This window comes from Scleropages formosus, chromosome 10 (genome assembly GCF_900964775.1).
Source record: "Scleropages formosus chromosome 10, fSclFor1.1, whole genome shotgun sequence".
Lineage (NCBI taxonomy): Eukaryota > Metazoa > Chordata > Actinopteri > Osteoglossiformes > Osteoglossidae > Scleropages > Scleropages formosus.
Window position 1 is genome coordinate 2,967,731 of NC_041815.1, and position 13,171 is coordinate 2,980,901.

Consider the following 13,171-nt stretch of genomic DNA (forward strand, 5'->3'; position numbering starts at 1 on the left):
TGGAAAGAATGAAAGTGGCCAACGACTGGAAAAGATCTGGTTTTATACTGATTTACAAGAAAGGAGATTCCAAGGAATGCAGCAACTATCGGAAAATCGCTCTTATTTCTCATGCTAGTAAGATCTTGCTAAAGATAATCCAGTGGCGCTTGCAGCCATACGTAGACAGAGAGTTGCCAGAAACTCAAGCAGGATTCAGGAAGGAAAGGGGAACAAGAGATATTATTGCTGACATTCAATGGATACTAGAAAAGAGCAAGGAATATCAGAAACCTGTCTACCTTTGCTTCATAGACTACAGCAAGGCTTTTGACTGTGTTGATCATAAAAAACTTTGGTCAGCTCTGTCGCAAATGGGAACACCGAAACACATTGTTCAGCTAATAAGAAATCTCTATGATGGTCAACAAGCTACAGTTTGAACAGAATATGGGAACACAAACTGGTTTTCAGTCCAGAAAGGTGTACGACAGGGCTGCATTTTATTACCATATTTATTCAATCTGTATGCTGAAACCATATTTCGAAAGGCTACCTTAGAAGAAGATAACTTTGGAATACGTATAGGTGGAAACAATCTGAGGTATGCCGATGACACAGCATTGCTGACTGAATCAAAGGAAGACATGGAGCGTTTGTTGAAGAAACTCAGGGAAGAAAGTCAAAGGATGGGATTAGAACTGAACATAAAAAAAAACCAAGATCATGTCAACTGATAACATTGATAAATTCGAGCTTGATAGAGAAGAAATTGAGATCGTTTCTAGTATGAATCTTTTGGGAGCACTTGTGAACACTGATTCGACCAGCACTCAGGAAATATTACGTCGTTTGGCATTGGGCAAGTCGACCATGAAGTTGCTAGACAGAATCTTCAAAAGCAAGGACATCAGACTGCAGACAAAGATAAGGCTAGCTCAGACTCTCGTATACTCAGTTGTCAAGTATGGTTGTGAGAGTTGGACTATCCGTAAACATGACCGAAGAAAGATTGATTCATTTGAAATGTGGTGTTGGAGGAGAATTCTGCATGTGCCATGGACAGCGAGACGAACCAAGTCAATCATGGAGGAAATCAAATCGGAAATGCCACTTGAAGCACAATTGATGAAAATGTGTTTGTCGTATTTCAGTCATACGGTTCGAAGGGAAAGATAACTGGAGAAGGATGTCATGACTGGAAAGATCGAGGGTACAAGGCGCAGAGGAAGACCACCAATGAGATGGATCGATGCGATTACAATGATGACAGGGCGGACGCTTGAGGATCTTATCAGACTAGCACAAAATCAAGCCCTTTTTAATTCAGGGGTCTATCAAGTCACCAATACTTGAATCCGGGTTGATGGTGCATGACATGACAACTTGCTCAAGGGCACTGCAGCTGGAGGCGAGATTCAAGCCTGCAATCTTTGGGTCCAAAGGCAGCAGCTCTAACCAGTACCCTACTAGCTGTCCTCGAGACCCCTCTATGAAGCTCCTGAAGTTTGCAGATGACACCACAGTTTTTAGCCTCCTCCAGGGCGGTGATGAGTCTGCATACAGGAGGGAGGTTGAACAGCTGGCTGACTGGTGTAGTCAAAATAATCTGGAGCTGAACGCGCTCAAAACAGTGGAGATGATTGTAGACTTCAGAAGGAACCCCCCCGCACTATTCTCATATTCTCAACAACACCGTGTCAGCTGTGGAGTCCTTCAGGTTCCTGGGTACAGCCTGATGTAGGACACCTATATTGACTCCATTGTGAAAAAGGCCCAACAGTGGATGTACTTCCAACCTGCCACAGGACCTGCTGATCCAGTTCTATTCAGCTGTCATTGAGCCTGTCATGTGCACTCCCATAACTGTCTGGTTTGACTCGGCTACCAAATCGGACAGAATTTGGCTCCAAAGAATGGTAGGGAAACAACTGAGAGGATCATTGGTGCACCCCTGGCTACCCTTCAGGTCTTGAATGAGACCAGAACAAGGAAGCGGGCAGGCAAAATCATCACTGATCCCGCATACCCCTCGCACAAACTCTTCACACTTCTCCCCTCTGACAGGCATTACAAAGCACTGTCAACAAGAAACAAGAACTGTTTTTTTCCCTCGGGCCATCACCCTCATGAACAGTTACACTCCCCTCTAGGTCTTCTATCAGTACAATATATTTATTTATTTATTTTATTTATTTATTTTTATTTATTTTTGTAGCGCGTTCTCACGCAGTGACACAGAGCCCTTTAACACAGGCATAAAGCAAGAAAAATTGATACAAACAAAGAAGACAGTCAACTAATAGCTACCATAATGAAGAACTTATTATAGAGCTACAGTATAAGTATACCTACTGGCCACGGGGGAAAGGAACAAAAACTCCCAACTGAAGGTTGAGGGTCCACAGGCTAGTGGTTGCCCACCCCTCCTGGGAATTCTAGAAAGTAACAATTTGTAAGCCAGTGTGCAACAAGTAATAATGATAATGTTGGCAAATGGCATCTTGGATCCCCAGCTCGGCATGGAACGTCTCGATCGTCATGGCAGATGGAAATCATCCTCTGTCAGCAGGGGATTCATCTGTCACCGCTGGCCGGCCTCCTCAGGTCTTATGTAGTGAGGTAGTGCTCAACGAGAAGATAGAGCAGACAATATATCCCATCACTTTTGTAAATTACTTGGTTTTTTGTATTTATTTTTACTTTTTACTCTGTAAATATGCTACGTATTTATTCTGTGTCTGTGTCAGCTGTCTGTCTTGTCTGTTGTCTGTAATACTGGAAGCACACCAACACTAAAGCAAATTCCTTATGTGCATCAGCACACTTGGCAAATAAAACCTCATTCTGATTTTGATTCTTAAAACTACCACTCAACCACTTCCCAGTTGTGGAATCCCACTCAAGGCAGCTGTACCCTCTGCATTCTCAAGCCTACCTTGCTTTGCATTTCCCAAGTCCCGTTCCTCATCATTCCCTAGTCCCGCTTCACATCTCTTTGGTCAACAACCGCCCGCCTTGTTCCCCAACCACGACTTTGGATCCTCACCTCTGTTCAGTTCACCGATTGATCGACCATTCACCCATTCCTGACTACGAGAGCACGTCTAATTCTTTGGTTCTGAATAAACAATCCTCTACTTGGGTCTAGCCTGCTCCGTGTCCTCTGTTTATTGTGACATTTTAGTCTAGAATGCCCAGGAGGGGGGGAGGGTAGTCACTGCAGCCACTGGCACTTGGACCCCCAGAGATTTTTTTTTGCCTTGACTTTCAGTTGGGAGTTTTTTGTTTTTTTCCTCTGTGGCTAGTTGTTGTTGTCAGGTGCCGTCGAGTGGATGTCGACTCTATGGATAGTCGTCCTGAAAATCATCCGGTCTTCCACCAACTGACTAAGATTTGAAAGTGGGGCATTCATGGCTGTGGTGATTGTGTTGATCCCCCGTGTAGCAGGCTTTCATCTTCCGCATGATGTATCTGAAGTAAGAGAGTCGAAGCTATGTTGTCTGAGCTCACAATGCCATTTTTGGTCTGAACAGCTGGAATACCCACGCATTTGGTTACTGGGCCATCCAGGGAAAACACAGAATTCTTCACCAGCACCATTGTTCAAAGTTGTCAGTTTCCTTCCTGTCCATCTTCTTCACTGTCCAACTCTCACATCCGTATGACGTGACTGAGAAGACCATGGCTTGAACTAGTCAGACTTTTGTGTACAGAGTCGTATCCCTGCACTTGACAATTTTGACCAAGCTCTTCATGGCAACAATTGCCCAGAGCAATTTGTCATCAGATTTCTTGGCTGCTTGTCACTTCTTTATTGATTATTCATCTGAGGGCACTGAAGTTATTTACTATCTCTTCTCCATCAAGTGTGAAGTTTTCCAGTTTGCTAGTTGTGAACAGCTTCATCTTCTTCACATTGAGATGCAAACCCATTTTCAAGCTATGTTCTTTGAGCTTGGTGAGCAGATGTGTCAAATTGTCCTCACTTTCAGCTAGTATAGTCATATCATCAGCTTCTTCCGCTGATTTTCATACCCCATTTGTCTTCATATCGCCCTGCTTCCCTGATGATCTTTTCTGTATATAAATTGAACAGATACGGAGAGTATGCAGTCTTGTCTTAGCACCCATACCAATTTTGAACCATTCTGTATACCCTTTTCCTGTTTGAACTGTTGTTTCTTGATTTTTGTAACGGTTATGCATGGGAACGACCAGGTGTTCTGGTATGGCCATGCCTCATAGCGAGGTCCATATTTTCTGATGATTCACACAATAAAAAGTCTTGCTATAGTTGATGAAGCAGATGTATATATCCTTTTGATGTTCTTTAGCGTTTTCAAGAATCCATCTCACATTTGTGATGATATTCCTTGTCCCTCACCCTTTCCTGAATCCTACTTGCTCTACAGGAAGTTCCGTGGCCAGTAGGCATGCTTATAGTTTTAATAACAGCATGGTGTAATGATGACGTATTATGGTGGAGACGTCCCCTCTCTCTCTCGCGCGCAGGCTGACATACTTGGCCGTGTACACATGTGCCTCGCACATTTTGGAGTTTACTTTAATGTTGTTTATTTCATCGTGAAGACACACACACACACACACACACACACACACTTTCAGAACCGCTTGTCCCATACGGGGTCACGGGGAACCGGAGCCTACCCGGCAACACAGGGCGTAAGGCCGGAGGGGAAGGGGACACACCCAGGACGGGACGCCAGTCCGTCGCAAGGCACCCCAAGCGGGACTCAAACCCCAGACCCACCGGAGAGCAGGACTGTGGTCCAACCCACTGCGCCACCGCACCCCCTCATCGTGAAGACAGCTGTGTGAAATATAAGTAATCCATAGTTGCCTACAAGATTTTAAATGAAGAGCTTCCATTTTTTTCCGTGTCCGTCTGGGTTTATACACCTTTCATTGGAATCCATGTGAGGATCTGGGCTAACTCATTAGCCAGATCGTTACAATGGACACTGTATTACTCTGATATAAGAGAGATGTCCCACAGGCAGTTGGCGATGTCCAAGGAAATGTCTGTTCCTTCATGGGGAAAGGAGAGGAAGAGTTGGGTTTCAGTGTAGGATCTTGTAGTCAGCTGTCTTATTTATTTCTTTGTCTTATGCCTTTGTTCAGTGCTCTGTGTCACTGTGTGAGAAGAGCGCTCTATGAAAATTAACTAAATTAAACTGAAGTGGTATATGACGGTAAAAGTTCCTTAACTAACATGGTCAGGCCTCAGCCGAATGAAAGGAACTGATAATTACACCGATTAGCCAAAACATTACAACCACCACATTACAGTAGTTTCCAATGCACATTTCTAAACACAAGATGGCAGCACTAGACTAGAATATGGTACATATGTGGCGCCATAACATAATATTCAAAAACACAGTATTTATGACCTGTTCGAATCTGGTTCACTCAGGTTCACTCTCCGCGTTTGTATTTTCTTTGAGTGCCCCGGTTTCCTCCCGCATTACAAAGACATAGAGTTCAGGTGGATTAGCGGGTTTTTGCAGAATTCTGAATTTGTTACAGTTTGGCAACATCTCAAACTCCCAGAAGACAGCATTCAAAGTAATTTAGAAACATACTAACTTCATTATATCTTAAGTAGAAACTGAAATATTGAAATGTAAATATTTTTAAGATGCGGAAAATTTGACCTAAACAGAATACTGGAATTAGTATTGTGGTATGCAGTGCAGTGGGTTTGGATGGGGCAAAGAAGGATGCAGAGGCAGCGTTCATTATAAACGATTTATTTGAACACCAGCACCAGGGAAATAATGCTCTCGGTCCGAGGACCCCATTTCCTTCAGGATCTGCGTCTACAGCCAGCCTTCCCAGCCTGCTTAGTGCCCCCAGGCTCTCTTCTCCTTCTCTCCCTGGCAGACACAAACACCCCCTTATATTCCCTGTACGTCACCCAAATCGAACAAATTACAATAAACACTCTTCCCACTCAGAACAGTAACGCGAGTCGTTACATAGCCCCCCGTCAAAAGAATAGCAGTGTCCCTGCTACTGCCTTCCCCACAAATGTCCCAGTGTTCAGCGTTGTCCCTCGCATGCCCCCAATCAGGAGTGCAGGTCCCAGACATTCAGCTCTGGTGGTTGGGGTGAGGACAATTGTAGTAGCCCGCCATGGCGGCGCGCTCGGGGGCCGAGGCAGCCATCCTCGTCCCTTGTCTGTCCGGCCTCGGTCCCAGCACCACTCTTTCCCTCGCACCTGGCACGTACCCGGCTTGGCGTTTTGCTGCCTTCTTCTGCCACACTTTCCATGGGTGCAGGGAAACCCCACTCAACCTGCCTGCCCATCTCCAGCGGCACCTCGCAGCCCTTCTCCACCGTCTTCACCACAGCATGCGCTTTCCCAGGGTCCCCCTGGACACCCATGCTCTCCAGTTGCTTCTCCACCGCCACCACTGCTGGCTCTTCTTTCTCCGGACGCCATTCTTTCGTCCTTCTGGCTTCAGTTCTCGTGCCGTTTTCCCTTTCCTCCTCTTCGGTGTTCAACTGCTCCTGAATCCAGCCTCTCATGGTCCTGCCCCATCCCACTTCTGGCACCATTGTGGCACGCAGCGCTGTGGGTTTGGATGGGGCGAAGAAGGACGCAGAGGCAGCGTTAGTTATGAACAATTTATTTGAACACCAGCATCAGGGAAATAATGCTCTCGGTCCGAGGACCCCGTTTCCTTTAGGACCTGCATCTACAGCCAGCCTTCCCAGCCTGCTTAGCACCCCCAGGCTCTCTTCTCCTCTCCCTGGCAGACGCAAACATCCCCTTATATTCCCTGTACCTCACCCAAATCGGACGAATTACAATAAACACTCTTCCCCCTCAGAGCAGTAAGGCGGGTCGTTAAAGTACTAAAATTTAACCTTGATCAAAACTGGCTAACTGGTCTTTGCAGAATGCACTTAACTAATGCTTAAAGCATACGAAAAGAAAAAAGGCGTCTTTTCTTTTCAAGGTTTAAAGGATATTTCTCGACAGAGGGCGCAAAGTGAACAAAGTTCCTGTTTTTCGGCAGGTGGATTCTCAACAACTCCTGTCTACAGCTGGCAGGGAGCTACAGTATTCTTTAATGTACAAACCTATGAACGATTTTACCTTTAGGTAACACGTTTATAACTCTTTTCGTCAATGTTGGCTTTTCAAACAAACGCGCGCACACACGGCGCATACATTCTATATTATTTCTAGATAATAATGTGTTTTACTGTAATGATATAGAATTGTTCATTATATGATAGATTGTTAGAGTTCGTACAAGAGAACAACAACATGGTGAGTTTTTCGTCCGTATTTTCTGCAAGTCAAATTCACTCGTCTGAGTACATGGTTTTTGCACTTCAGATATGATTGTCGCGCGCATTTTATTAATTTATTCAGTGCAATTGAATGTTTTCCAGAGACAGTTTCCTCATCAAATATAAAAACTGGACATTTTACTAAATCTCACCCATATCTGGATGGAAGTTGTCTCATTTTTAACCGCATTACGTAAGCTCCAAATATTTTCTCACATATCATTTGTGTAGCTGGAAATGATTGAAAATCACATCGTTGGAGACAAAATCCACTCCCTGCAAAACATACGAAGCGCTACTATGACCTGTTTTAAATACAGTAGTTTAGGTCGTGGAGGTTAATAAAAAATTAATAGCAAGTAATAAATAAAATATCTTTAATAAAAAATCTTTTATAATAATCGTTGGAAAGTTCACAATATAAGATACAATATTATAAAGTTAAAAAATTACAAAATTATAAATATAATATAGATTTTAAGTATTTGTATTTTTTTAGTCTTATATGATTATGTACTGTGCTCCGTTTATTTTTTGAAAGTATTAAGACCACATTCACGTGGAATAATTTGGTTGCATTTAACTCTTAAAAATTTTATTTCATAGATCCTTTCATAGACATTCATTCAACGTCAGTGATCACTGAGCTCATAACATTGTTTAACAATACATAGACACAAAAAAAAAAATCCTACAGGATTTCAAAGATTGCTTTAATACTGCTATTTCTTATTTCTTTTACAAGAGCAACATTTTAGACCAACCCCTTAGTATTTCCTATCAGTGCCTACACGTCAGTTATTTCATCTAAGGAATGGCTTCAATTCACACTTAATTTTAAAAATACTACCGCTGCTACCAATAACAATAAGAAGGAGGAGAAGAAGAAGTATTCTGACAACGTTCACAGGGTTAGGGACGACTGCAGAGGCACAAGGTTCGGTAAGAGTAGAGGTCTCAGTTAAGTAAACAGCCGGAGGCAGTGAAAGAAGTTCATGCCCAGGTCTCTGAAACAGGAGGACAAGTGAGGTTCTCGGCCTTCATCAGGACGATCTGCTGCTCATCACACGGACACATTGAGACAATTCCCACTAACATATTAGTCGTTCTCCTTCCACAAGTTTCTTCAACGTTATACATTTGGGATTCCATAATAAAACCACAATCAAAAGAAGGTCCGTGTAAAAAATATTTCAATCGGTATGCGCTATTATTATTTTTTATTTTATTATTATTTGTTTTTGCATTTTAATGACTGTAAAATGTCAATACTTAATTGTATATACAGGTTAGGGTTTAAAAAGTCTTCACAGTTACAAATACCGTCATCAGGAAATATAAATAAGAAAATGTAATTAAAATTACGTATTAAAACGTTATTTTGAGACTTACACTGTGTCAAGAGAAATTCATTTTATTGTTTCTAGGTGTAAAATAATATGTCGGATTTTACTTTACATTTGACTTAAAAGAGGCTGTCAACGTGGCAGCAAATGTTAGTTAATACAGCTGGAAATTGATATATTTTAACAAGGATTTCAACACAGAATATGCAAAACGTAAATATATTAATAGTGTTTTTGCAAGAATTATTCATAGTGATTTACACGCTTTGATAGTTTATAAAGTATTACTACTTTCTATTTAAGTATGAATAATTTTTTGTATTTTTGTAGATTTATAGAACCTGGCTAGGCTTCCTTTGGTAAAGAGAATCTAATATCTTTGATTACCGCTAAAATACTCTGGTTGAATCACTAATAATAATAATAATAATAATAATAATAATAATAATAATAGCCAATCAGTTTTTAATTAAAATTTAATTTTAATTAAACCACCAGAGAAACGGTTGCAAGTGTTTAGTCATGAGCTAACAAATGAACCCAAAACCATATGACTCGAATGATGAAACTAGAGGAATTTGGACCATTTGCAGAAAACGGCATGTTAGGTGTTGCCCGTTTGGTTCTCCTTGGAAAGACGTGATGGACACAGAGCAGAGTTTCACACTCTGTATAAAGGACATTATTGTCACAGCACTTCCACATGACATGTCCTTTCCCTTTCATCTCACTTAATGTTTACTGAAACCATTCAGTCACTGAGTGCAAATAAACCCCCGATTCTACTAGGCTTCGGAGTGCAAACTTTACAATTGCTGCCTTCATCGTAGCATTTCTGTGTAAGTAAATAAATTTAATATTATCTAATATGATTATGTATTTTTTCCTTCATTTACGATGAAGCCCGTGTTGTGTTTTAACAACACAAGAGCCTTGCTCAACTTTATACATCAGATCAGCTCCGGTAATGTGGAGTTTCGATGACAACTAAACACTCATTGGGTTCCATTCCTTCTTTTTTCTCTTTCTAATCATCAAAACGAGATACTATCCCCTTTTTGCCAGTTAAGTGAATATGAGTTCTGATGCAAAGTAAACCGTAATCTGTGCTGAAACTAACGAAGGCAGACACGTACTTTTACATTTGCTTAAAATTAGACTTGTATCATTGCTTTGTAAAATAAATTTGCGCTCTCTGCAGCTTCTGCTACGAAGGATAATATCGCAGCAGTGTGTTTTTTCATGTTACTTCATGCGTGAGCACATTCGTTTAACTCATCAGTGTACCGCCCGCGCGCGCGCGCACACACACACACACACACACACACACACACACATACACACTCACTGCTACCAGAGTGTGTGTGTGGCCCGAGCAAGTCTCAGCCTCCAATGGCGTACCGGGAGAGCTGCGAGGAGGAGCTTTGCAGAAGGAGGAAAAAAAACACGAGTGCGTAAAAGTGCTTTCTGGTGACAGATGCTCAAAGTTCGCGCGTCCTTCCTAATGCTGCCCGTTTCTGCAGGGAGTTTGGGCGGCGGGTGAAAGTGCTCCGCTCACAACATCCACAGATTCGCTCACACCTTTGACTCGCGGTCCGAGCAGGAGCCCCGGACACTTTTTTTCGGCCACGCCACGGGGCACAAGCCAGGCAAGCGAGCGGAAAGTGGCGCTGTGCAGCCGCAGCCTCTGGGAAGTCCGTGTTGCGGGAGCCGTGCGGCGCAGCGACGAGGAGATATGCAAGCGCGATACTCGGTCTCCAGCCCCAACTCCCTGGGCGTCGTGCCCTACATTGGCGGCGATCAGGGCTACTACCGAGCGGCCGGAGCCGGATACACGGCCATGCCGGGCCCCATGTCTATGTACTCACATGCCGCGCACGAGCAGTACCCAGCCAGCATGGCGCGAGCCTACGGGCAGTACAGCCCGCAGCCGCAGCCCAAGGACATGGTGAAGCCGCCGTACAGCTACATCGCGCTCATCACGATGGCGATACAGAACTCGCCCGACAAGAAGGTCACCCTGAACGGGATTTATCAGTTCATCATGGAGCGATTCCCCTTCTATAGAGACAACAAGCAGGGCTGGCAGAACAGCATCCGACACAACTTGTCCCTCAACGAGTGCTTCGTCAAAGTGCCCCGCGACGACAAAAAGCCCGGCAAGGGCAGCTACTGGACCCTGGATCCAGACTCCTACAACATGTTCGAGAACGGCAGCTTTTTAAGAAGAAGGAGACGCTTCAAGAAGAAGGACGTGCTGAAGGAGAAGGAGGAGCGCTCCATGAAGGAGACGCCGGCGCGGCAGCAGGGTCGCGACCCGGAGCAGGCCATGCAGAGCTCACAGCCCGTGAGAATCCAGGACATTAAGACTGAAAACGGCACCGCAACGCCCCCCCAGGCCGTGTCGCCCAACCTGAACGCCGTGCCCAAGATCGAGAGCCCGGACAGCAGCAGCAGCAACAGCAGCAGCAGCAGCATGTCCACTGGAAGCCCCCACAGCATCCCCTCCAACCGATCCCTTAGCATGGACACGCCTGAGCATCAGCATCAGCATCAGAGCCAGGCCCCAGCCCAGGGGTTCAGCGTGGACAACATTATGACTTCTCTGCGTGGCTCCCCCCCTCAGGGCGCTGGCGAGCTCAGTTCCAACCTCGTGGCCTCCTCCAGGACAGGTATCAGCCCGTCTTTGTCTCTTAGCTATTCTCCCAGTCAGACCTCCATCTACAGCTCCCCGTGTAACCAAAACGCCGTGTCCACTAGCTCTAACGCGACCTACCACTGTAACATGCAAGCCATGAGTTTATATCCAGGGGACCGGGCCGGCCCCGGCCACCTGGTTCCTACCAGCTCCGTGGATGACACGTTACCCGACTACTCTATCAGCACGAGCACTTCCACTCTGAGCCATGGCAACGTGAGCTCGGGTCAAGAGGGCCACCACCCTCACCAAGGGCGCCTCACTTCGTGGTACCTCAACCAGGCAGGGGACCTGAGTCACCTGGGTGCCAGCTACCCGGCGCAGCAGCAGAACTTCCACTCGGTGCGAGAGATGTTCGAGTCCCAAAGAATTGGCCTGAGCAGCTCCCCGGTGAACGGGAATAACAGCTGTCAAATGTCCTTTCCGTCCAGCCAACCCATCTACCGCACGTCGGGTGCGTTTGTGTACGACTGCAGCAAATTCTGACCCAAATGACTCTGTCCTCCTCTTTGTACAAAGATCAAAGATAATTTTACAGAGATCTTTAGCTGCCTGAATGGACTAACGTGGTGCGGGAAAGAACACGTACAGCTTTGCTTTATTACAGTGTTGCTACACAATAACTCGTGAGTTTCTTCTCGCTTTTCGAGAACTACCTTGGAAATGTTTTGTAAAGACGGATTTGCCAGTCTTTCACTTTTTTTTTTTCCACGTGTAACTTGCATATAGTAATTTATTTTTGTAGCGTCTTGGATGATGTGGACCAAACACCGAATGTGTTTCTAAAATGAACTGCCGTTTGTTGCTCAGTTCCATTATAAGGGAACCTGTATATCGCCTTGTTATTTCCAAGTGTTATTTTGTTGGACGTTTTCTGAAGGCATTGCATTTTTTCTTTAATAAATTGCCTTTGTGTCTGAGTTTAACAAGCGCCTGGTTTTTTAGAGCACTGCCAGCATTTTCAGCTCGCACCGACCATCATGTAAGAGTAATAATAAAAAAGATAGAGGGGTAAAATTGCAGTATGATCCAGTGTTTGGATTCATTTTCATACTTCTGTCATACATCATACTTATACAAAAACCGTGAATACTGCTTTCCCGCTCAACTGCTTCGTAAAGAGCGAAACTCTTTGCTAAAAATCGGATTAATATAAACATACTTATACCACTTGTATAAACACGTGTTCTTTAAAATTATTTTTAAAAATACTTCTTAATTTTGTGTTCGGCTGCTTTCGCTGAGGCTCTTGATATTTCTGTCTAACCTGCAGTCTATTTAATACTGAACAGTAAACTTTTGAAAAAAGTGCAGTCTTTCCAGAGAGCAGGAATTTAGCATTTGCTGGCATTATTTAGATTTAAATTACAATTTTGTGTAGATTTTATCGTGTTTCTGATCAAGTGGATTTTGAAGTACTTTTTCGCAATTTCAGGATAAACTCTACTGTGGAAGTAAAATGTGTAAAATACTCTTGGGGCAGATCTTTATGTGCAGGCAATGAAGGAGCAGTTCTCTCCTCGGAATAACCGTCTACGAGCAGCTTATTTGCGCTTCATGATACAGACGCGTGATTCTAGTTAGTTTGTTACTTTCCACATATGAACCTGTTTACGGGCCAAGAGTTCACCCTGTAACAGACACTTGGCCGCGGACTTATGTCAGTTCTTTAAAAGACCAAATGCAATAGTACTGTACCAATAATACTGTAGCAACAGCAGTTTTTCTTTGTTTCTCTACTCTGTAGTACCAATATTTCATGGCAGCACACGACTTGCAGCTGAGCCCCTTACAGTATTTTGTGAGACGGGGCCGA

The 13,171-nt window shown here is 44.0% G+C and overlaps 1 protein-coding gene across 1 annotated transcript; it reads left to right on the top strand.

Moving 5' to 3' along the window:
• Positions 1 to 10,154: 10,154 nt before the first annotated feature.
• foxc1a (forkhead box C1a) lies at positions 10,155 to 11,976 on the top strand. Its single transcript, XM_018765159.1, has one exon. It carries the CDS (start codon positions 10,393 to 10,395, stop codon positions 11,839 to 11,841), a length of 1,449 nt encoding a protein of 482 aa, XP_018620675.1. The 5' UTR covers positions 10,155 to 10,392; the 3' UTR covers positions 11,842 to 11,976.
• Positions 11,977 to 13,171: the final 1,195 nt, after the last annotated feature.

Excerpts from the sequence above, each read along its gene's own strand:
- foxc1a (XM_018765159.1), top strand. The coding sequence starts at position 10,393 with ATGCAAGCGCGATACTCGGTCTCCAGCCCCAACTCCCTGGGCGTCGTG.